Source organism: Mirounga angustirostris, unplaced genomic scaffold (genome assembly GCF_029215605.1).
Source record: "Mirounga angustirostris isolate CCGP_5_RB_7025 unplaced genomic scaffold, mMirAng1.0.hap1 SCAF_3, whole genome shotgun sequence".
In the NCBI taxonomy this organism is placed as follows: Eukaryota; Metazoa; Chordata; class Mammalia; order Carnivora; family Phocidae; genus Mirounga; species Mirounga angustirostris.
Genome location: NW_026991711.1, coordinates 190597383 through 190620724, shown reverse-complemented (window position 1 = coordinate 190620724; position 23342 = coordinate 190597383). Strand labels below are relative to the sequence as shown.

Genomic DNA, 23342 nt, shown 5'->3' with positions numbered 1-23342 from the left:
TATATTGTCCGGTTCCCTTTGCCGCTCGCGGTGCTCACACAGAGGTACACGGTGTCAGAAGAAGGGGCAGCAGGGGCACGATGGGGGTTCGAGGAAGATGACAGGTGTTGGGGGAAGGAAGAGACACCACAGTGTTAGACTGAGTTACAAAGTGGGGAGGAAAGGAAGACAATAGGAGGGGCCAGAATGGAGAGAAAATGTGGGGGAGAACCATCTCCTACCTGGGCCGCGTTTAGTCGCACCAAGATGTCTCTGTAAATAAAACTCAAGTATTGGGATTGATCTTCATTTACGTGAAGCCCTTACTTACTGAAACGTGTCTGTGATGGCCTTAAAAATAGAGGCACAAATGCTGATCACGAATCAGGGTGCAGGATTTTTCTTTTTTTTTGAGGTGATGGAAACGTTCTAAAAAGGACTGTGGTGATGGCTGCACATCTCTGTGAATCCGCTAAAACTCCTGAATTGTATACTTTGAGTGAGAGAGACGTACTGCTATGTGAATTTTATCTCAATGAAGCTGTTAAAAAAAAAAAGAAAGAAAGAAAAAAGGGGGGATGGTCATTGTGTTAAATGCTACGAAGCAATCAAATAAGGAAGACCAAGTCAACGTCACAGTCTAACAAGATGCAGGGATGGTATCAGAGTGAGGGTCAGAAAGGGGCCTGGGTACAGTCACAAAGTTCAGCTGAAGCTGCCGAGCGCGGGGTGGGGGATCCATGGCACTGACGGTCTGGGCCTCCAGCCACCTGCCAGGACCTGGCTCTATGCTTTGGGTGAATGGCAGACCCCGGAATGTTCCACCCTCCTCTGAGGGAGCCATCCCAGTCTCCCCTCCTCCTGCAGAGCACAGCATATGGCTGCAGCCAGAATGGCCTTGTTCCTCTCAAGTCTCTCTAGTTTTCTTTCAGGCCGGATGGCCAGCTTGCATTGACGACCATGATCTGATCTCAGGGGATGAAAGGTAGAACGTGTTGTGGTTGAGTGAGGCCGAGAGCCTGAGGAAGGCAATGTGGGAACATGCTGGGAAGGTACATATTAGGGAACGCACGTCAGGATTTTACACCTGAGGGTCAAAAATCAAATTGTTCTCTAGTTGATTTTTAGCTGAATTAGTCCAGCATACTCCGAAAAATGCAAAGACGCTCAGAGCAGGGCCGTTAGGTAGAAATGAAATCACTTCAAGAGATGTCTGTTTCTTTCCAGCCTTCTCTCTTTTTACATAATCAGCCACAACCTTTTCTCAAGTTTGGTGCTTATGACTAGCAGCTGACAAAGAGATCCTGGTTCATGTGGGAGGCTCCGCGGTGGAGCAGGCTGGGGAAGGACTGAGCATGTCTAGAAGAAAACTCAATTACAGAAGTTAATTAAATGTACGCTCTCTCTTTGATAATGTAAATTTCCCATCTTTAGGAATTTAGCTGTTTCTATTAAAAGTCACATGGAGTCAAATTACCAACTGCTGCACAAGAAAGCGTCAGGTCTGAGGCAGGACAATCGAGCTTGTTAGGTAGGCGGGGTCATGGAGGGCTCTGTCCAGGGTCCTGCACACATTCACTCAGGGCATTCTGTTCAAGGCACGGAAATACACCAAAATAAGGCTGCTTCTTCATGACACATCCCTGTTCTTAACCTGCTGACATCATGTGGTTTGAAGAAGTAGAGTGCTGGTGTCCTCAGCTTTAAGAAAACCTGATACACAGAAACCCGGACTGAAAAAAGAGGTAATTTGGTCGTGACATATCCCACTGCTCCAGGGTCAATTACAGGTTTCAAACAAACAAACCAACCTCAGAAAGAACAGAATATGTCTCTCACTTTGCTTAATTATTATTTTTTTTAAGATTTTATTTATTTATTTGAGAGAGAGAGAGAGAGAGCACATGAGACGGGGGGAAGGTCAGAGGGAGAAGCAGACTCCCTGCTGAGCAGGGAGCCTGATGCGGGACTCGATCCCGGGACTCCAGGATCATGACCTGAGCCGAAGGCAGTCGCTTAACCAACTGAGCCACCCAGGCGCCCATCACTTTGCTTAATTATTTCTCTCCTGCTTAGGATGGATTTCAAAATTTTGACCAAAACCATCACTTCTGCATATATTTTTAATATCCGGAATTATGGCATTAAGACAGTTTTTGAGGTATGGGTACAAGAAAATAAGTATTTGTGGGGTTCTGGATCCATGCTGCTCAGCCGCTTCTGGAAACTCTATGCCTGTCTCACCAGCAGGGTGTGAAGCCATCCAAGCCACTAAGTCCCTGAAGCCTGCATGCTGGCCACTGGCCAATTTGCACTTCAGCTCCTCCCCTGCCCACCTCCATGAAGCGGCCCGTTGTCCTCGGAATGGCCTTCGGCATGTAGCATAAGATGGAAGCGTATCGAGGGCAGGGAGAGAACCATGATGTGTGCCATGAAGAGGAACCAGCACAGCTGTAGAATCAGAAAGGCAGTTCAAAATCCTAGCCTGGCCAATTGGCTGTATGACTTGGGGGAATTCATGTCTGTCAGCCTCAATCTCTTCACAGCTAAACTGGGCAAAACAGCCATCCTGAACATCTGCCCTTGGCCTGCCATGCCCCAACATGCTCCTTCTCCATCTCAGTCAACAGCAACTGAGCCTTCCTGCTGCTCAGGCCAGAGGCCCTGGGCCGTCCTGACTACCCCCTTCCTCTCACACGCTACCCCCATCTACGAGGACACAGAGATGCCAGACAAACGGACAGAGAGGCAGAATGGCTCACCAGCAACCAGCTCTCTTCCAGACTTGGAACAATGCAAGTACACAAAACACGGCTCCTGTCCTAACTGGCTTCCATTCTAGTGCAAAAATATTAACAACAGACACACAGAGAACATTCGCAGCATCCGAGGAAGGATGGTGCATGCTGTGGACAGACATGAAGCACAGAGGGCGGAGTGTGGATCCTGAACACCATGCACACACGGCCACAAAGGGTAGGCAGGTTTTCTAAAACAATAATCATCCAGTAAGTCGAAACTGAGGACTCTCAACACAGAAAACCACACGACTGATACCAAAACATTAGAAACATCGGGGGAGTCTGGTAACTATTAGAAAGGGTCCTGGGAGATTTACTTTGAGATATGCCACGACTACGGCTAGACAGACACAGTGCTGCTGACAGGCTGCTCGAGGGATCCTCAGCGGTGGGAGCGCGAGCACCACACGACCTTCACCGTGACATCTGGGCCCCTCTTCGCGCTCCCTCTCAACACAGGGCTCCTATCACCGTCTTCCTTCCCAGTGCTGTGATTTCGTCTGGGGGTGTTTCTCTTACATGGCAGTGTCCCTCCAGTAGGCACCCACCAGCAAAAATAGGTGCTCAGTAAAAAGGTCTTTCTCCCAAGACTTAACTGGCAGCACAAAGAACATAAACGTAAGATTTTTTTTTTGAACGCCAGAGGAAACAATCATCCAGTGTATCTAGAATTGTACATTTAAGACCCGGAGACTTTAAATATTATTTAAACGCCAGCTGAAAATCTGTATTAAATTTCCTCACAGTTTTGAGCACTTTGTAGAATAAATTATTACCACATGAAGGTGATAAATTTTATCTTTTTAAAAAGACCTCAATTTCCCCCAGGCATCCCATGTAACATTTTGTTATGTTTCAAGTCAATGGTGGTTATTTTCGTTTTGAATGAAATCAAATGCTAATTTGAAAAGTCAGAGAAATAATGTCTTGTCCTTAAAAATAATACTTGAAAAACTCCTTGTTCCATATGATTTCACGGCTCTCTCCCAAGCCGTGGGACACGCAGCTTGATTATGAAAAGGGACCTTTGAGCTTCCCAAGCCCTTACTGCTGGTGGGTGGCATGCCCCCATCGGGGAGCGAGAGCACCGTGGCGTCAGGTGCTTCCAACGGAAGGCCCGGCCACTTCAAAGAGAGGCCCCGCTGGCCTCCGAAACTCCATTCCCTTCCGCCACACCTGGGCCCTAACAATAGCCCCGGTCAGTGGGCTTGAGGTTACTAAGCGGGACTCCCTTGCTCCCTGAGCCACTCGGCCCGTGAGGGAACTCTGAACAGTTGGGTTCCATGGGTAATCCATCCACAGGAAGCCTGGAGCTGATGGAGGGCAACGTGCAACCACTCAGGACTACAGGTGATGAAGCTCAGCACTCAGAGGAGCACGACCTTGACTATATGTGCATGTGTGTGTGCAGACACCAGGTATTTACTGCTTCAACAAATAACTACCCAGGGCCCGCTTCGCGGGGTATACTGTTCTAGGCCCTGGGGAAAGAGCAGTGAAGAAAACAGAAAGATATGATGGGTTTAAGACACGGAAACGGCTAATAGTGCAACACCCGAACAGACTAATCCAACTGTGAATCCACACAGCTTTAGACTGATTTGTGCGGATGCTGAAGCTACCAAAATACATGAGCCTAAATCTGCATCACGAGCTGCCTTGGGTACCTGTTCTGTATCTGAACAACCTTTTAACAAAATAAACATCTTTGGGAAAAATATAGAAACACGCCCCCCCCCATTTTAAGATTTGTCCAATGAATTCTTTTTTTTGAAAAGCGTGAAATGACTCCTTTAACGGCAACTGAAAAGACAGTATTTCTCTTTCCTGCTGTTTCAGAATTTTGCTAACCTGCTGCTAATGACTAATGACTGTGCTACACATTTTATGTAGATTCCAAGGCTGGGGTTGACCTCTAACTCTTCTGCCTGCAAACTAGATATTATCAACCCACTCATGTCTCTAACTAGTGGCAGGTGAGCGGTGGCAGCACCCTCATTTGAATAAGGAAGTTGAGACAGTAAGGTCATCTGTTCAGTGAGCACTGGAATCAATCTGGTGTGACATTAATAAGAAGATGAGGTTAATGACTTCTTACTTTTGACACACTATTAAAACACTGTATTTAAAATATTTACTGGGTCACAAATAGGTAGCAGGTCCACATGGCAAATGAGTAGCTCAGGGTGGGCTGTTTGGTTCCCCTCCGAGATCTGTAGTGAAGATTCCTCCTTGTTGCAAAGGAAGCCTAATGATTTCCTACATTTGGCAAGCTCTAAGTTCTAGGGGTGCAAATACAGCCCAGTCCACGAAGGGGCTGGTGGGCTGGCGTGGCGTGATGCATCTCAAGGCCAAGATTCTGATCGTGTGACGTAAGAGGACACTGTGGATTTTGTGCTAGCATAAAGTGAGTGATTCCCATGGGTACTCTCCCTGAGAAACTAAGGCTGCCCCCACGCTTACCCAGGGTGACGTTCATCCTGCTTTCCCTGGGACAATCCCAGTTTATGCCTGTTTCCCGCCGTAAGTATTAACACATGGGCACCTCAATCTTTTTTTTTTCTCTTTTAAGATTGTATTTATTTGAGAGGGAGAGAGAGAGAGCTCGAGCACACACGAGCAGGGGGAGGAGCAGAGGGGGAAGGAGGGAAAAGAGCGTCAAGCAGACTCTGCGCTTAGTCTGGAGCCCGATGTGGGGCTCGATCCTATGACCCTGAGATCGTGACCTGAGCCGCCCAGGGGCACCCCCATCTTAATCCCACTCTGCGATTCTTTCCAAAGAACAAAGCTCAAAGGAAATCTAATGATTACGACTATTAAGATTTGGGCATGTAAGAGGTTTAGTGAAAATGGGAGAGCCCCTCTGAAACCCTGCCCTCGATTTCTGTGTTCTGTGCGGCTGGGTCTCATGACAACCTTGTGTCAATCTCAAATCAAGAATCCCGCCCGGACTGCTAAGTGCAGGAAAAGTTTGTAGCATGACAGATAATTTTAACCTGACTGAAAATCTGTCAAATTTTATACTCGGGATAACTGTCTCCACCAATAACCCCATGGATAAAGATACGAGTAATATCTTTGTTCAGAACTGCGGCCCAGAGATCATTTCATTTCTGAAACGCAGTTGAAAGTACAGACTTCTTCAACAGAATTGGTCAAGTGAGTGGCTCTTAGTTTGTCTTCTCCACAAAAATGACAAATGGCTGTCATCTCTAAAATTAATGATGGTGTGTAAAAACTCAGATTCAACTCGCTTCTGACAAAAAGCAGTTAATAATTCAGCATTAATTCTAGAACATTCTTTTAAAGAGAAGAACAGACTTCACTGCTACTACAACAGTTTTATCCTATCACTTCCAGCACTGTCTTAGAACTTGCGCTTTGTCCTGGCAAAAATAAAATAAAATGTAACACGATAAAATAAAGTGTTTGGAGAGTCTGAGTGGGATCTGCTTTGAGTTTAAAGCATTTTCTTTAACGTGGCTAAAAAATTTTGTCAATATGGTTCAATCAGACACTACGGTTGATCTCTGGGGAAATTGCTGTAAAATAAAATGAAAGATAAGATTGTGTTCCCAAACATAATAACTGACATTTTTCTCTTTTTCCTTAAGCAGAAGCCCAGCCCCCTGTGGCTGACGGCAGGGTCAGGGGAGGGTGCAGCAGCCCAGCGCCAGAAGTGGAATCTGCCGCTCGCTATTCATCAAAGAATCGCTCATTCCCATTCTTCCCTACTGCTGTCTTTTATCCCCTGGGGTGAGGTTAAAAGAAGCAACTGCCCACCAGCCTCCCCAACCAGGATGTGGGCCTCCTCCCTGCCTCCGTGCCTCTGCCCGCCCCTTTCCTCAGAAATAGATTTCTTTTCCTCTTCTCCCCCCACTTCGGCAGAAGGTTCCTGACGAATCCACAGTTTTCTCCTGAATACACTCTTGCCAGTCATCCCTGCCCACACACCCTGGGATGGTCCACCGTCCAGCTAGTGGCCGGGGCCGGCTGTCTCCAGTCCTTGGGATTCTATGGCTCACAGGCTACAGGAAACTCTGAGCGGACCCCAGGAAGTGAGGCCTTCCAGGTCATCTGGGTGTGAGACGGAAAGGGTCTCTTACTCCACTTGTATGCAGACCCCGGCATTAACCCCACTTCCACGGTCTCAAGCTCTGGCCCCAACTGGCTTTTACCAGTAAATACCTCCCTCTCCACTCCTGGCGGCCCAGGGCTCTCAGGAGCGGCCCCCATTGCTACTTCCGGTGTCCTCTCTGACTCCCTGGCTCTGGCCACAGAAAAGGAAGAAATGGATCTATGTATGTTCTTCTGTGAAATTCAAGTTTGTTTTCTCATTCTAGACCCAGGGGCACTTCTTCACAGGGGAAGCTGTCTCCCTCTTTCGAGCACACCTTGTCATTTGGCTTGACCTGAGACCCTGACCTTCAGAGGTGCGGCTGTTGGAGGGATGAGGACACCCCAAGGGCTAGGAGGGGCAGCCTGGCCGGGGCAGCTCGGCTCTGCACGCGTGCTGTGCGTGCAGCTAGAGTGACTACAGAGATTTTGCTCTTACGAGGATGAGTGGGAAAAAGAGAAAAGGAGATGCTGGTATTAGTGAAGAGAGCACGCATGTACAAGCTTCATGCAAAATGGGCACAAAAATGGAATTCACTACGTATGCTCAAAGTAACAGATCTAGATAGCCTTGGCTACGTGGGGGATTTAAGTGGATCTGCTCAATTGTGAAGAAAGAACAAAATGATGACATGGAGACAGCGCGCAGAACAGGCTGAGATGAGGCGTAATTAGGACTTTCACAGTATTTTCTAGTTCCTCTGGGAAAGCACCGCCCTCTTGTCAAGTGTTACAGTCACGATTCTTATGAATCCAACCTCAATACACATTTGCAGGAAGAAATTAAAAACGAGATCACACACGGAAGTAGGGGTCTGTTTATACCTGACTTCACGTCTGGTACTTCTCAGAAAAAGGCCTACTTGGTTCAAGGTGTGCTTCGTGGCCGAGAGAGGATGGGGCTGGCAAGAGCAGGATTCAGAGCCTTGCTCCCTGTCCGGGCAGACGAGGATATGCACAGACTATGAAACCCTGTAATTTGCTCAATATAATTAAACTCTAAGCTGAGACGCACCCTACTGTAGCCACTTGATGTTTGCAAACAATTCCACTTACTGCTGGAATGATGTCTGCCCTCCAGGAGACGGGGCAGGCTCTGCACAGTGTCCCCACGATTTGACCCAGTTGCTCTGTCTTCGGTTAGGTCCTTCCATATCTCTAATTTTCCTCACTGTGTGGCAAGCGGCAGAATGGGGGCAGGGACGCAGGTGTCCCGGCTCTCCCATGGCTGCCCCCCAGGGCCCCAAACGCCCACCCCTAGCTCTTCTCCCTTCCATAGCCAGACAAGGACCACTTCCTATTACCACAAAGAAAGACTCACTGTTCTTGGTTTTGGGATAAATTAAGGTTTCGAATTGAATATATCTACTGACAAGTGGAAATTCGCAAATGTTTACCTCTTACTTTGTGTTTTCTAACTACAGAATTCCTATTTGAACTAACTTTATTTAACACATTTTTCCATAAATAGTATGTATTTATTGCTGAAAGATGAAAAGAGAACAGGGAAAAACACTTCTGATCCTGGAGAAGTCTGTACTCTTTCCATTCAGGCGGTTTTTGCACACAGGCACACAGGTGGCCCCGCCCACAGCCCCGGGTTTCCACCTGTGGGTCACACCTGCCTCACACATGACCCTTGGCAGCTATGTGACCCTGGGCAAAGTATTCAAACTCTCTAAGACTCCGTTTTCTCACTTAAAAATGAGGATAACAGTGCCACTTCACAGAGCTGTACAGTAAATTTAATAAGCAATATAAAGAAAGCACCCAATCCAGGGCGACGACGTGGCAGATAATAACCTTCAGCTGTTCATCCCATTACATAAAACCTGACTGAACTGGGCGGATACTGACCGAGGCAGCAGACCCTGTTCTAGGCCTGGGAAACTTGGCGGAGTCTTCCCCCTCACATTCTGGTGGTGGAAGATGACAAATTAAACAGTAAAGGAGGAAATCACAAAGGTGATTAGGGGTACAGAGGAGGTAAGTCAGGGAAGAGGGGTGGGGGCACTTTTAGGTGGGGGTCACCAGGGCCTTATGGATAAGGTGGTCTCTGCTGGGACACAAGGTGGGGAGGCCACATGCACAAGGGGGGAGGTCTCTCAGCCCAGCAGGTGAAAAGGCGCTGGAGTGGTAGGGGCATGGCTGGGGTGGGCTACAGGAGAGCAAGGCTCAAGCCCCTCCATAGGACAAGGACACCTAGGAACGTCTGTCCAGAGGGAGAGACATTTTCATGGCTGCATAGTATCTCCTTGCAGGGGTTTACCATGATTTATTTAACTAGTCCCCTACTGCTGGTCATAGAGGCTGTTTCCAATTTCCAAACTGTTTTTAGAGAGTGGAAAGTTAACATATTTATAAAGTCAGTTACGATATAATCCAACTTTGGAAATAAATAAGAATACAGATACAACTGGAAGGGTGTATACCCCCCAAACTGAAAACTTAGAGTAGGGAGTTTGTTTTTAAAGCAAAAAGCTTCCCTGCATTTTCAATTTTTCTAAACTACGATGTTTTATAATTAGGGAAAAATGCAAAGTTATTATTGCAAAAATTAACAAAGGGAAATGGTAGTTAGCCACGTGCCAGAGGGAAGGCCACAGGCTTACCAGAATGGGGTGACAGGCGCATAACCAACACCACCGTGATACCACGTTCTAGCCACAGGACAGACAGCACATCCATTTACTGGTAGCACTTTTATACTAGTGCATCTGTTATCCACATGTCTAGAAATCAAAGAATCTTTTAAATGAGAAACAGACTATCAGTAACACAATTTTAAGGAAAAAAAGGAATATTGTATGGAATAATTTCTTTTTTGAAACAATTACTTGTCCAGGAACTGGTATTAATGTGACATGGTTGCTAACACTGTGGTTTACAGTTTGCTGGTGCCCCCAGAAAGTCGTGTATAAAAACCAGGTGCTGGCTCAGGTAATAACCCACACCTTGACTCCTTTAGATGATATCACATGATGATAATTTTTCTAGAATGCGTGCTCTGGATGGATGCCGCTGAAGTACAAATCTCATCTGGGGGCCTGACCCACATGTCTGGTGGGCGCTTCCACCGCCTTCTGATTGATAGGGGCTGACGTGCCCCCAGACTTCAATTTCCTCTGTATCCCCACCATAAAGGCATCTCGCGTGGATGCTGCAGTAGTGTTTCTGGACACAGGCTTTCCCAGACATTTTGATGTCAAAGGAAAGCAGTCACAAGATTTCTGAGGTCCTGTGTTTTGGGGAGCAGAGATGTTTATTTGACTTTTCGCACTAATGAAAAGCTGGATATGAAATGGGAGTCAACAGCTGGCTGGAAACGGAGTTTCTGATCTTGGAAAAACGAGCTCGATGTTTTGAAATACATTAGGTAATTCTGATTCTCATTACACTGCAGACAGAAAACATTTCTAAAGTAGTAATGCTTATCTCAGTTACGATTCGAGTCCAGCTGGGGCCTACTTATTTACAAACACTGTGAGAAAGACAGTGCCCATCTGAAAACTGGCAAGGCTGTGAGCTCAACCACAGGCTGCAGACCAGCTAGTCGGTGAGAGCAGAACTCCCGAACCTCACCAGATGGCAAGCTGGGGTGGGGGAACCGCATACCACGTTCATCGACAATGCCTGCCCCCACACTGGATCTCAAATGCAATTACAATGATTTTCCTGTAAATAAGTATACATTTTAAGAAACTCTGCAATATACATAGAAACTTTCCCCCCCGCAACTGTAGTAAGATTTTAAAAACCCCACTGCAAAAATAATGTAGCAATTAAAATAGCATTTATAACTACATTTGTTTAAAGTGTTTCTTCGTATAAAAGAATAAAATTTTAAGTCATTTAAAATAACCATCTGTTTCCTCATGATATAAAATTTTTAGTATCATTGTATAATTAATATCACTTTCTGTTAATAATCTTTTCTGTCAGATAATAAAGCAAAGATGTAACAAAAGATATATTCATTGAAAGAAGTTTAAGAATGCAAAACCAAAGCAATATACAAAAGCTAAAGGAGGAAATACAGAGGGTTTGAGGATGGCACTGATCAACCACTACACAGCTGTCAACTGAATCTATCATCTATCTACCTACCTACCTACCATCTATCACCCTACTTACTACCTACTCATCTCATCCTTCCACCCAACCACTCTATTTATCTTTATCTATCTATCTATCTATCTATCTATCTATCTATCTATCTATCATCTATCAATCTACCTACCTACCTACCTCATCCATCCACCCACCCATCTGCCCACCAGTCCATCTGTCCGTCCGTCCATCCATCCATCCATCCATCCATCCACTCTATCACTCTATCTACCTGATCCATCTCCTTCTAACCAACTCACAATTACTTATATTTTATAACCACTCCTTCCCCACTCTTACTTCCACTCCTTTCTTTCTTCTTGGCACCTAAAATGTTTTAAGCCTTTTAGGTCTTTCCGTTTTTGCATGTACTTATAAATCCTATAGTAGGGAGCATGGAAGACACTGAAACAGATTTGACCAAGTTTTATTCTGATAATGAACAAAGTCACCAAGAAGACAGTATCACTGAAGTTTTTTAAGCTACTTGATTCATGGGCTGAGAACCTGAGCAAAACACAGAAATACAAAATGAGTATTTTCCTGGCTTAAGGGTGATATAAAACCATGAGAAATAGCCCTAGACTGCTTAAAAATATACAATGTTAGAAAATCAGATGTTTTAATGTGGCCAAAAAAAAAAAAGATCACTGAAAGTTATCTTTCTAGTTGGAGTAACAGCATATCTTTTTGACAAATCTTTTTATATTGCTCTATTTTTATATATGATTGGATGCTGGGGTAGTAAATGCTGCCTTTTTTTTTTTTTTTTTAAAGAATACCCTAGAATTAAGAGTTCACAAATAAAACTACAGGGACTAATAAACAAAAATAATAAAACACTAAATAATTTCACAAAATTTTAGACTTCTATATTTTAGGAAGCTTTAAAATTTTAACAACAGCTTGTTGTGTTGAGGCCAATGTGAAATGATGTTACTAAAAATACCCAGGGGATGAGAAACGCACATCTCAGTGTCACTTCCAGAGAAGACTTCTAGACTTCCTGGAGAATCGTGACCTGCCTGGACTTGGATGTCCCTCTCCTAGCACAGCTCTGCCCTACTTCCCCATGAGTGGGGTGAGGACCCCTGCTGGCCTGAGAGGCAGCTCGTAAAATCACGTCCCTCTCCTCCTGAAAACCCACCGGGGCGCCCAACGGCCCAGGGTCAGTTCCAAGCCTTGTAGGATCCTTGCTCTTATCCTTCATGACTGAACTTGAACTCTCCTTCCAACCTCGATGCCTCACCCCCCGCTCTTCCTCTTTGTCATCCCACAGCGCTCCCTGACGCCTTGTACCTCCTCGGACTTTGCACACACTCTTGCTTCCGCACCAATGCACACACACCCTCTAGCCTCCTGGTTCTTATTAGCATTTAAGGTCCAATGAATGAATCTATCTTCCTTGGGGTCACTTCCAAATACATGTGGGGGCACTGACCCCCCACATGGTAAAGTGCTTATTGTGTATTTGCTAAATGAGTGAATGAACGAATGCATAATCTGCTTTCATAGTTTCCGTTGGAAAAATACTTAGTAATTTACACATTTAACGCCAGACCTGATTTCAGAACCCAAACATGCATGTCTTATCCGCCCCTTACCCTCAATCTACTTCTCACCACTTGACGAAGCATATTTCAATGTGTTCACTCAATGATTACCTGCCTCTTTTCCCTTCCCCTCCATAGACCAGGAATTGTGTGTGGATCCCTGCTCTCCCACCAGGGCCGGTACAAAGTAAGTGGTCAATAAGTATTTGTGAAATATATGAAGTTAAATAGAAAATGAAATAATTGCTGTGAAGTACACCTAATTTAGATTATTCCTCAATTCAGCACTGACTTTGCTTGTGATTCCCATATGGGTTGAGATAACTGAAGGCAGGAAACTCAGTTGTAAACTCTAACTGGTCACTGTACAAACATGCACATGCTTCTGACGGTCCACCGTGAATGTTCCCTGCTAGCGCCGGGATACATCTTGGCAACATACTCTGTCCTAGGTGAGGGGCATCAGCTCTGTTAGCCAACAGTTTCTGGAGCACCATGCCAAGCATCTTGTTTAAGAAGAGAAATCTTAAAAACTCAACTAATCTTATCACAGGGGATGGACAGAGGCCTTGGAGCTCCTGCAAGCCCACCACGCCGCCCCGTCACGTGGGGCCCGTTCTACTCTGGCGGTGTTCTGGTGCCATCCATGTGTGCTCATTCAAGGATCATGAGCAAGACCAGCAGTTTGGGGAGCAAACACTGGGACAGCGTGCAGGGCGTGGCCCCTGGCACCCGAGGATGGAGACAGTAAGACTCTGAAGACTCTCCTTGTGGAGTTAACTTTCTTGCAAGAGAAGTCAAACAAGAAGACAAGACGGGATGACTTCACACAATCCCACATGGTGACTGGCTAGAAAGTGGCAGGGGCAGGGAGACAAACAAGCAAGTACACGCTGTGAGCTAGGTCCCAAGAAAGCCAAGAGGAGAAGGAAGTCTGGGCAGGGGCTTGAAAGGGAAACAGGAGCCGTTGGGGGGACATGGACATGCAGGGCTCACCCAGCTCTGAGCAGAGCCGCGGGCTGGAGCCAAGGACAGGGAGACGGGAGGGGCCGGGGGGACATGGGATAAAGACACATCAGGGGCCAGACCAGCTGGGGCCTTGTCGGCCAGAAATAAAACATCAGGAACACAGCCTGTGTGCAGGGAGGAGGCCACGGCAGTGTCATGTGGGGGGCGTGGCAATCTGATTCATGTTTGTTTTCTTTAGAAGATGAGTCTGGCCAACCTCAGGGAAGCAAAGACACACGGCGGGAGACGAAACAGGGCGGACAAGGCCGAGCCCCAGTGGGAGCTGTGGGCAGAGGAGGGGCAGGTCAGTGGGCAGCCTGGTGTGCACTCAGGAAGAGGGCGCAGAGAACTAGCCGTATGAGTGGATTCAGCGAGGTGAGGGTACGAGAAACTGTGAGTGTGGCCTGAGCCCCCGGGAGGATGAGATGGTGGGTGGCAGACTGAAATCTGGAGTCCCCTTTGGAATTGCTAAGGGTGAGCTGGTCACCAGCTCTTCGAGCAGGTGGCTGGTTACACGTGTTCAATGGAGGAGAGCGTGGTCCAGCGGGGCATACGAACTTGGGCATCCTCCGTGTCTAGATAGATGGCTAGGCCCACTTGGGGAGATGGGGGCATGCAGTGAGGAGAGAAGACTGTGTCCAGAGCAACGTCAAGGATCTGAGGTCTGAAGTAGAAGACGATGATTCTGAGACAAAACCAAGAAAACAGCAGGAAAACACAGAGACCGTGTCATGGGAGAAGCCAAGAGAAGAGTTTCCAGCAAGGAGATTATGAAGGGGACCAAGGAGCACCCCGGGGCTGGCAGGGGAAGGGTCTGGCCACAGATGAGAGCAGTGTTCCAGAAGGGCTGGGATGGAGGATGACTGGGACGGGTCAGAGAGAACATGGCTGGGAGTAACTGGGCATGGGGAGTATAGACAGCTGTCCTGGGCAGGTGTGCTCAGAAGGAGAGCGGACCAAGGCGGGAGCTGCTGAGGGCCGTGGCTGGGGCCAGGAGGAGAGATGTCAGGGCAGGTGTGCACGCTCCCAGGCAGGATCTGACAACGGGGGATGGCCTAGGGGCATAGGAAGGAGACAGGAGGAACACAGGAGCAGAGTCCTCTGGACGTGGAGAGCTGATGGGTCCAGAGGTGGAAGGGAAGACACCGGCCAAGGGCAGGGGCACCTCGTCCCTCGTGCAAGCAGGAAGCAGAGCAGTCTCGGCAGCCGCAGGTGCAGCTGGGGTGGGTCTGGGCATGGGCAGTGACCCAGTGCCTTCCCCTATTTCCCTGGTAAAGGGAAAACAGGGTCATCAGGTGAGTAAGCAAGTAAAAGAGACGAAAAGAAAAAGTTGGAAACAATCATTTTGAATTATGCTGTGTCATGTTATGCTACTTTGTGTCAAAACTGTCACAATGATCCTTCCTGCAACACGGAGTCACTGCCCCTAGTTCAACAGGCTCGTCCACAGAGTAAGGCTCCCATCTCTGATCGCGGCCATGGTTCATGCATACCTGTTCACACCCCTGTTGCAGAGTGGATCTCAACTTCGGATGCACGTTAGAAACCCCTGGGGAACATTCTGGTGCTCAGGTGCACCCCTGGCCAGAGGAAGCACATCGCCAGCCCTCGGCCCCAAGAACTGGGATTTCCAAAAAGCATCCTCAAGCCTAAGATGTGCAGCCAGGTTTGTGAGGTTCCTGCCCTCCCAGTTCCTCAGTCCCTCTCTATCTGATGTGGGTTTCAGACTCCTCTCTACATCCCCATCCACAGCTCTGGACACCTCCCAAAGGTGGCCCCACAACAGCACCCAGCAGGTCCAGTGAAGTTTGGGGAGAGGTGAGCACAGGAGGTGGTCCGAAGCCTCCCGTTCTCTCAGGACACAGCTACGTCGACGAGCACCGTCTGGGTCAGCCCCACTAAGGCTGGATACCCCGCCGCACCCCTGAATTCGGGTGATCAGCTGTTTCACTCTGTGGTCTCTCAATCTGGAGGGTACCAACATGACGCCTGCCAACAGCCAAGGCCAACCCGGGCTTGCTGGGGCCTTCCCTCCCTCTCACAGTGCTCTCAGTGCCTGAGACGTAGTCCAGCCCCGGCCAGCTGGGTGGGGATCATTCTAGGTCCCCGTCTCGTGGGGCCCTTGTGCCCGGCAAGCGGCGAGTGTTTGCCGGATGCCAGGGAACATCAGAGCTGTTGAGGGCAGCAAGGCAGAGAGGAAGGGACTAGCCTCCAGCTTCTGTGGGGGGGCAGGCTGGGGGAGCAGGTCTGAGCGGAAGCCCAAAGTCTCACAGGGAGGAGACACTGCCTGGGGCTGGTGGCAGGAATTCCCTCCAGGAAGGAAGCGAGCAGGCTTCCTTCTCTCTGGGAAGGATTATTTAATTCACGAGGGAGTGCAGCGCCAGAGGCTGTGAGAAGGGACCAGAGACCGGAAGTTGTCACTGCCTAGATCAGAGTTTGTCAGCCTTGGCACTACTGATATTTTGGGTGGGATCACTTTTTGGGGCGGGAGGCTGTCCCGTGGGTTGAAGTTAGCAGCCTCTCTGATCCCAGAAATGAGCAGCACACCCCTCTGCCCCTTAGCTGTGACAACCCCAAATGTCTCCAGACATGGCCAAATGCTCCCGGGGTGTGGGGAGAGGGGACAAAACTACCCCTGGTGGAGAACCAGCGATCCAGAAGAAGATACTGAGGGCCCGAGAGGGCTGAGAGGCTCTACAGCAACTGCCAACAGTATCCCTCTCTGCCATCCGTTTACAGTGATTTCTAGACTTCTGCTGGGCAAAATGAGAGCTGCTGGCCTTCAAGCATGAAATCCACAGCTCCCTGTTCTGATATTGGGGGCAGTGTTTTCTCTGGTCAGCACCTGCTGCTAGAAATAGCTTGCAGGAAGGAACTAAGGAGATAAAGTACAAAGTAACAACGTTTTGATTGAGAGGGGAAAAAAAAATACACCTTTTCCCCCCTGTGGCCAGTTACCCTAGGAAGCTTCTGCTTTCTCCTTGGCCACATGCAGAGAAAGGAAAGCAGGCTCTGAGCACAGAGGGAACCGGGGTCATCCCTTTAATTAGGCCGACCGGTCCAGTGAGGGGAGCAGACCTCAGCCGCTGAGACAGGGTGTCCAGCTTTGAGAGATGAGAGCCCACGGGCCCTTTAACACTGCGCAAAGCTGAAGGTTGATGACAAACCCCAGGGAATGGTTTTTGAATGCCAGCCAGGATCGGGGAGGAACTGATGATAAAGGGAAAAGTTCAGGAGAAACCAGAGAAGGGAAAACGTTACTTCCTTTAAAAGCAAGCTTTATAAAGATAAACAACTTTTATGATACAATGTTTTAATATTAAGCATTCATGTCCTCTTTAAAAAAATGGCAGAGAGGGAAAGTACAAGCTTTGGCATCAGAAAGACCTGGGTTTGAATTTTGGCTAATTATTAAGAGTCTTGGGTTTCTCAGCCTTTCTGAACCTCAGTTATCAAATAGCGACAGTGATTCTCAGAAAATGAACATTAGATGTCAAGCTCCCGACACAGAGAGGCCGCTGACAACAAAGGCAGTCCCCACCTTGACCTTCTTTCCTCCTTCACAAAAACCCTCCTACAAATTAAGCCGCATGGTCTGTATCACACTACCACCACCTGCCGGCGACACGCCAAAATTGTCAGCATAATATCCAAGGAGAGAAAAAAGAGCTCAGACTTGTAAACATCCCCGCAGCCGGTCCCAGCACCCTCTCTGACCATCCCCGGGCCGGCCCCCTCCTGCACCCAGGACAGGAAAAACAGAGGAAGTGCGGAGCGCACAAGCAGGAGGGCTGAAACGTGTGTGTCCAGCCTTTATCATTAACACAGCCATGCAAAAAAAAATGTTCCGAGTGAGAAAAACTATTGAAAAGTTTAAAAAGTTCAAAGGCTTCAGATTCAGGACCAACGGTCCAATAACAGGCTCTGGTAGATGCCAGCGGGAAGACGCAGGATGAAACTGTTGGGAGATGCCCACGCACACGCACCTTCATGGAGAAAGCTGAGCGTGGTGTGTGCGCTTGGCAGCCACAAGGCTATCCGCTGGCCAGGGGTGGAGGCAGGCTGAGGGAGGGTCGAAGAGAGACGCTTTAGTCATCTGAAGCAGTGCAATATTCACGGTGATGGCCAGCCAGGGCAGCAAGGATGAACTGTTGGAGTGGGGCCATCAGGACGACCTGACAGCCGAGGCGGGGGTGGGGTGTGGGGGGAGCGGGGCTGCCGCGGCAACACCCAACCAGTTGACGCTGGCACGGGAGGCAGACGGGGTGGCAGGCCTGCCTGGCTCGCTGAGATGCTCAGGAGCGTGCCTGCACTGACACACAGGTCCGCAGCATCAGCTCTCGCCCTTGGCACAGGTGTTGCTGCATCTAAAAACGCATTTTGCCTTGGAGCAAGATAGGACAACCAAGTACCTACAAACGGCCCCCTGGGGTCCCCTGCTATACCCACAGCAATGCGAACTCTTGGCTAACGCTTCTAGAGAAAATTACCTATAGAGAAAATGATTAATCAAAAAAAAAAAAAAATTACAGGCTCCCAATAAGACTCACGAAAACTCTCAGCCAATAGTTGTTGCAGAGATAATTGTTCTGAATCTGTCAATAAAGCTAAGCTGCCCCTTCATTGACTGCAAACAACAATTTCTTTCACCCGGGATTATAAGTTGATGTTCACAGGCTCACAGCTGCCATTATGGTGATAAACAGTTTAAACCACAACAGGGTCTGACGTGTAGATCAATTCTGGGTCCATAAAGAATCTACACAAGAGGTTGCAGGACAGGAATTTACAGCCACCAGTTTTTATTCCCTCTTGCTGCAAAAATTACTTCTGTCAAACACTTAGGAGAGTGAGGAAAAATGTAAAAAAATTAATTTTTCATGTACTACGGGAACAGCCTATTCCAATGCAGAAGCCGAAGATGAATATGTTTCTGCATTTAAAAAATTATGCCGAGCAGCATGTGGTGCTTAGCCGAGGAGGGACCCAACCCTCCGTGCTGCTCGAGAGCCAGCAGACAGCAATTTAAAACCCTGAACTGAGCTGTCTGGATTTCCTCTAAGGGCAGATGCGGGTCTCATGTTAGCAACGCCAAATTATATTAGACATTTAATTTTAAACCTCAGGTACTTAATGTAAAACCTTATAACAGTAATAGTCATAAAGCAGTGGGGCATTCCATTTCACAGAATGGATTCTTCTTCTCCTCCCCTCCTTAATTTAACCAGAACCTCCTGTTTTGTAGTTTTTCACACTACAAAGTAATCTATCTAATTAGAAGTTGCCCACAGCTGCTTTAAAGAGATAACCCCCCCCCCCCCCCAGAGTACCTGTGCGTAGAGAGGGGAAGGAAGCCTTTCAAAAGTTCTCTGGAGCCTCTCTCAAAAGTCTTTAGTGTGGACGAAGGGGCAGAGAAAAAATTGAGTCCCGATGTTTTTATTATTATGTTTTCTAATAAAAGTGTATGACAATGGGAAGGCAAATTCACCAATTCAGGGACATCTGGATTCAAAAGCGGCTTAGCTTCTCCCTGTCCCTGCTGCTGGCACAGTGTAAGCTTTTATGATTCCGACATCCAAACCAGCTACTTGCGGCGGGGTGGGGGGTGGGGATAAAATGATTAAAAAAAAAAAAAGAGGGTGCGATTTGTATCAACTGCAACTTGAAAAGAAAAAAAGCATGACAGAAAGCTCTTAATCATGTTTGTTTCTTTTGTGATTATTTTCCAGCACAGCAGGGGATGTTGATGCCCAAGTTGAGGTCCGGAAATCCATTCATAAATGCGTTTTCTTGAAGTCGCCTGTCAGATCCGATGCCCTGATGTTCATTAAAAATTGCTCTGGATGGGGCGCCTGGGTGGCTCAATTGGTTAAGCGACTGCCTTCAGCTCAGGTCATGATCCCGGAGTCCCTGGATCGAGTCCCGCATCGGGCTCCCTGCTCGGCGGGGAGTCTGCTTCTCCCTCTGACCCTCCCCCCTCTCATGTGCTCTCTCTCATTCTCTCTCTCACAAATAAATAAATAAAATCTTTAAAAAAAAAAATTGCTCTGGTCTGGCGACTTGATGGATCACGGAAGGCACGGATGGTGCTAAGCAGCAGGAAGCCAGGATGTTACCCTCACTGTAGGTGGGGACAAGGCTTCTCAATGCCCAGGTGGACCAGAGTACCGGGGGGGTCCCGGTAACATGCGGCTCCCACCGAGCAAGTCTTGGCACAGCCTGGGTGGCTGCATTTCTAGCCAACTCCCAGGGGCTGCCAGATGCCAGAGCCGTGCTTCTCACACGTCAGCATGCAACATCGTCGCACGGAGGGCTTGTTCACACACAGGTTGTTGGGGCCCAGCCCTGAGTTTCAGGGTCAGTGGGTCTGCGATGAGACTAGCAATGTGCACCTGTAACCAGCTTCCGCAGCAGCGGCGGCAGCTACTGCTGGTCTGGGAAGCACATCTCGAGAAGCACTGACGTGTTCTCAGGTTTGCATTCCAGCCCCTCCCGGAGGGTGACTTTAGACAAGCGATATGTACGCGCGTCTCCCCACCCCATCAAGCTAACATCAGTTATCTACTCCCTGAAGATCAAATGAGATCATCCACATGAAGCCCTCCGTAAATATTAGCTCCCATTATTATTACCGCTGTTGTTTCCCTTTTCAACCATACCTTGGTTGTGATGTACCATCAACCCTCAGAAAAGAGAGGAACAAAGAAGGATCATGGAAAACTATAGGAATCCTCCTCCTGTGCAGCGCTCTGCTGTCTTTCCAGATCTTTGCTATTTAAGCAAGGCCAGCTCTAAGCCTTAAAATTAAGATGCTAATTCATGTTGCCATTCTGCACTCTCCCCGTCTGCCACGCACACTCCCATCGGCCCCTTCAGGTCACCTCCACTCCCTGACTGTTGCATTTCCCCTTTCCTTCCTCCCCAAGCCCTTGTCCAAATTGCCTCAATGGTTATAATTCCTCTTGTGGTTTGGCACCAAAAAAAAAAAAAAATCTATCCGGGTCTGTAAGCATTGCTCAAATTTGATTCTCTTTGGGAAGTTTTCCTTGATGGACTGTCCATCCCTCAACTACCTGCACCATCTCAGCCCGGGCTTCCCCACAAGTTCTCGGTCCTTGTCCCATGGCATGGGGCTGACATGGGGCCAGAATGGAGCTCCTCACCTCCCGTGTTCGGGGCTCAGGCTCTGTGGCGTCAGGGAGCCTAACTAGTTTCTACTGAGCGAACTATATGAATGAAGAATGGACACTCGAGGGTGTGAACAGATGAGAAATCACTGGGTAAATATAAAAACAGCATTCGTATGTAGGCAAGTGGAGTCTCTTATAGGAACTTTATAAATGTGTGTGTAGAGACCAATGCAAACATCTTCTGTGGAATGCCACTTCCAACCAAACCATGGGTCTGGAAGTAATGGAGTCCCAAGCTTTGGTGCTGTGGAGTCCCCATCGCACACATGCCTAGCTGGGCACAGAGCTGTGATGTGGGGTGGAGGCATGGTTGCCTAGCGAGTCTGTATCAAAGAGGTAAGTGTGCAGAAGGAAGGTTTGCACAGAACGGATTTAGATGAATATGCCACTTCCCATGCCTTTTCTATAAAATATTCTATTTTTTTTTAAAGTAGGCTCCACCCCCGGCGTGGAGCCCAACGCGGGGCTTGCACTCATGAGCCTGAGATCAAGACGTGAGCTGAGATCAGGAGTCAGACGCTTAAGCAATGAGACACCCAAGTACTCCCAAAAATATTCTGAGTAGAGCGGAGGCAAAGATTGGGGGTGATGGTCTCTCTCAGAAACTTCCTTTTATATCCCCCTTCTCCCCAAATAAAACTCCCACAGCACAAAAGGAGCAGAACTCCAACCCTGTCGGCCTCCTCAGGCTGGTGGCTCCATGATGCACTGGGAGGAGAAAAGTTCTAGAAGGCCCCTGCTTGACAAGGGGGGGGGGCAAGGCCGTGTGCACAACGGACTCTGGAAACACCTCCACAGAAAGGCGGCCACAGGATAAGCCCGGCTGGCTAGTGGTACTGACTGAAGAAGCACCTCGATGCGGTAATTACGTGAACTGCTCGTTTCTCCTAAAACGACAACAGCTACAGAGGCCTCCCCGAGCAGGTCCTGTGCTCACACCCAAACCACACAAGGAGGGAAGCAAGCACACCCATGCCTCAGGCCACCGGGCTGGGGGTGCAGGTGCTGACTGAGCACAGGGGCTTCCAGGCCAGGCGACAGCTGTGAACACTCAGACATCACCTTCCAAGGGACCACACTCTGGGTGCTTCGTGTCAGGGAGCCAGAACCCGCTTCGCTGGGGTTCTCAGGGCATCCCCAGGACCTCAGACAACGGGCGTAAAGCCCAGAAGAGTTGGAGGGGGACACCGGCTGCCAAGCATCCTCCTCTGGGTGGGGAAGGGGCCCCGGAGGTGGGCGCGTGCCGGGCACGGGGGCCGTGCTCTGTCCATGCACGCCGTGCCACGCGCCTGCAGACCCGCACTGCCGTGGCGCCCCTGGGTGCCGCCTGGACGGACTCCGTTTCTCCTCCGCCCCCAGTCTGGAGCCGTCCTCGTGAAAGCCCGCACTTGGCAGGGTCTGCCAGAGGGATGGGAGCAACTAGAAATAAGGATTCTGTTTACCCACAGCAAACGTCCTGCTGCAGCAGCTGGTGGGTCTACAGGGAAGACCTGATGCTCAATCTTTCAATTAGAACAAATTATGCTGAAATTACTCTAAAACCCTGTCTGATAGATGACATACAACAGTGGGCATTCCATTAAATACCGGTGAACAGGCCGCAGACAGAACCCCACAGCACAGCATGCCGCCTCGAGAGCAAGTCGTTCACGACTCCACACAAACACCCAGGCGGCTTCCGACGTCCGCACGCGTCTCCCCAAAGGCTGCCCACGCTCACCGAAAAGGGGTGACAGGGGAACTCTCCAAATTTGGAAGGTGCATCGGGAATTTTGGAAAACTGGTAAGGAGAATGAATTGTGTTTTCCTTGGATGGAAAAAGCAGAGACACGCACCCCAAGACCAGGTAACACGTGCACTGCCGGTGGAGGTGTGGGCGTGGCCCCCAGGGAAGCGTGACCGGGACACGGGCTCTGCGTTGTTTCTCGCCTCCCTGTCACGGGACCGTGGGTGTGCAGCCTCGCTTCCCACATCTGGCAGGCAACCTGCTCCTCCCTGACCGCAGGGCCACATGGGAGGATGCGAGTGAAACCTCGGTCAAGGACCAAACGCTCCGCAGATGAAAGGTGACACGCGCCCTGCTCACGCGGCTGCAGAGTGAGCCCAGTGAGGGCGCCGCATCCGGGCCCTGGCTCACACCGAGGACCGCGAGGGGGCCACGGGTCCGGGGGGCTGCGCCCTCTCTTACCACTGCTGATGGCCGAGTTTGCAATGACCGTAGCCTCACTCCACTGGTCGGCACTGGAGACAGAGTAGGAGCGCTGCTGCATGCCGTCCTGCCGGCTGCCGAAGGAGCCCAGGCTGATGCCGCTGGCCGTCTGAGACCCAGACACACTAGTGACATTCCCTAGGAATAAACAAGTCAGGTGAACACCACCTCGGACTGCGGACCCCAGAAGCCAGCATGAGTTAGTCTAGACGCCCACGTGCTTGCGCGCGGTGGCCCTCAGCACCGAGAGCAGCTAGCTGGTGCCTTGCTACGCGGAAGACGGAGCACCCTACAAAACAATACGCAAGAGGAAACGAGGGTGGAGCAGATCCTTGGGAGCCACGCAACACAACCCTAAACAGACGCTGACGCGACA

At 49.0% G+C, this 23342-nt stretch overlaps 1 protein-coding gene across 19 annotated transcripts in view; it reads right to left on the bottom strand.

The window, feature by feature from the left end:
* AGAP1 (ArfGAP with GTPase domain, ankyrin repeat and PH domain 1) overlaps positions 1-23342 on the bottom strand; it is a 517580-nt gene that overhangs the window by 132054 nt on the left and 362184 nt on the right. For 15 of the 19 annotated variants that reach the window (XM_045867676.3, XM_045867677.3, XM_045867679.3 and 12 more), the window contains one exon: positions 22946-23104. The exons of the other annotated variants lie outside the window; for them this stretch is intronic. In XM_045867676.3, coding sequence (XP_045723632.1) covers positions 22946-23104 — 159 coding nt within the window. The remainder of the gene's footprint in view (positions 1-22945; positions 23105-23342) is intronic. 19 annotated transcript variants of the gene reach the window in all.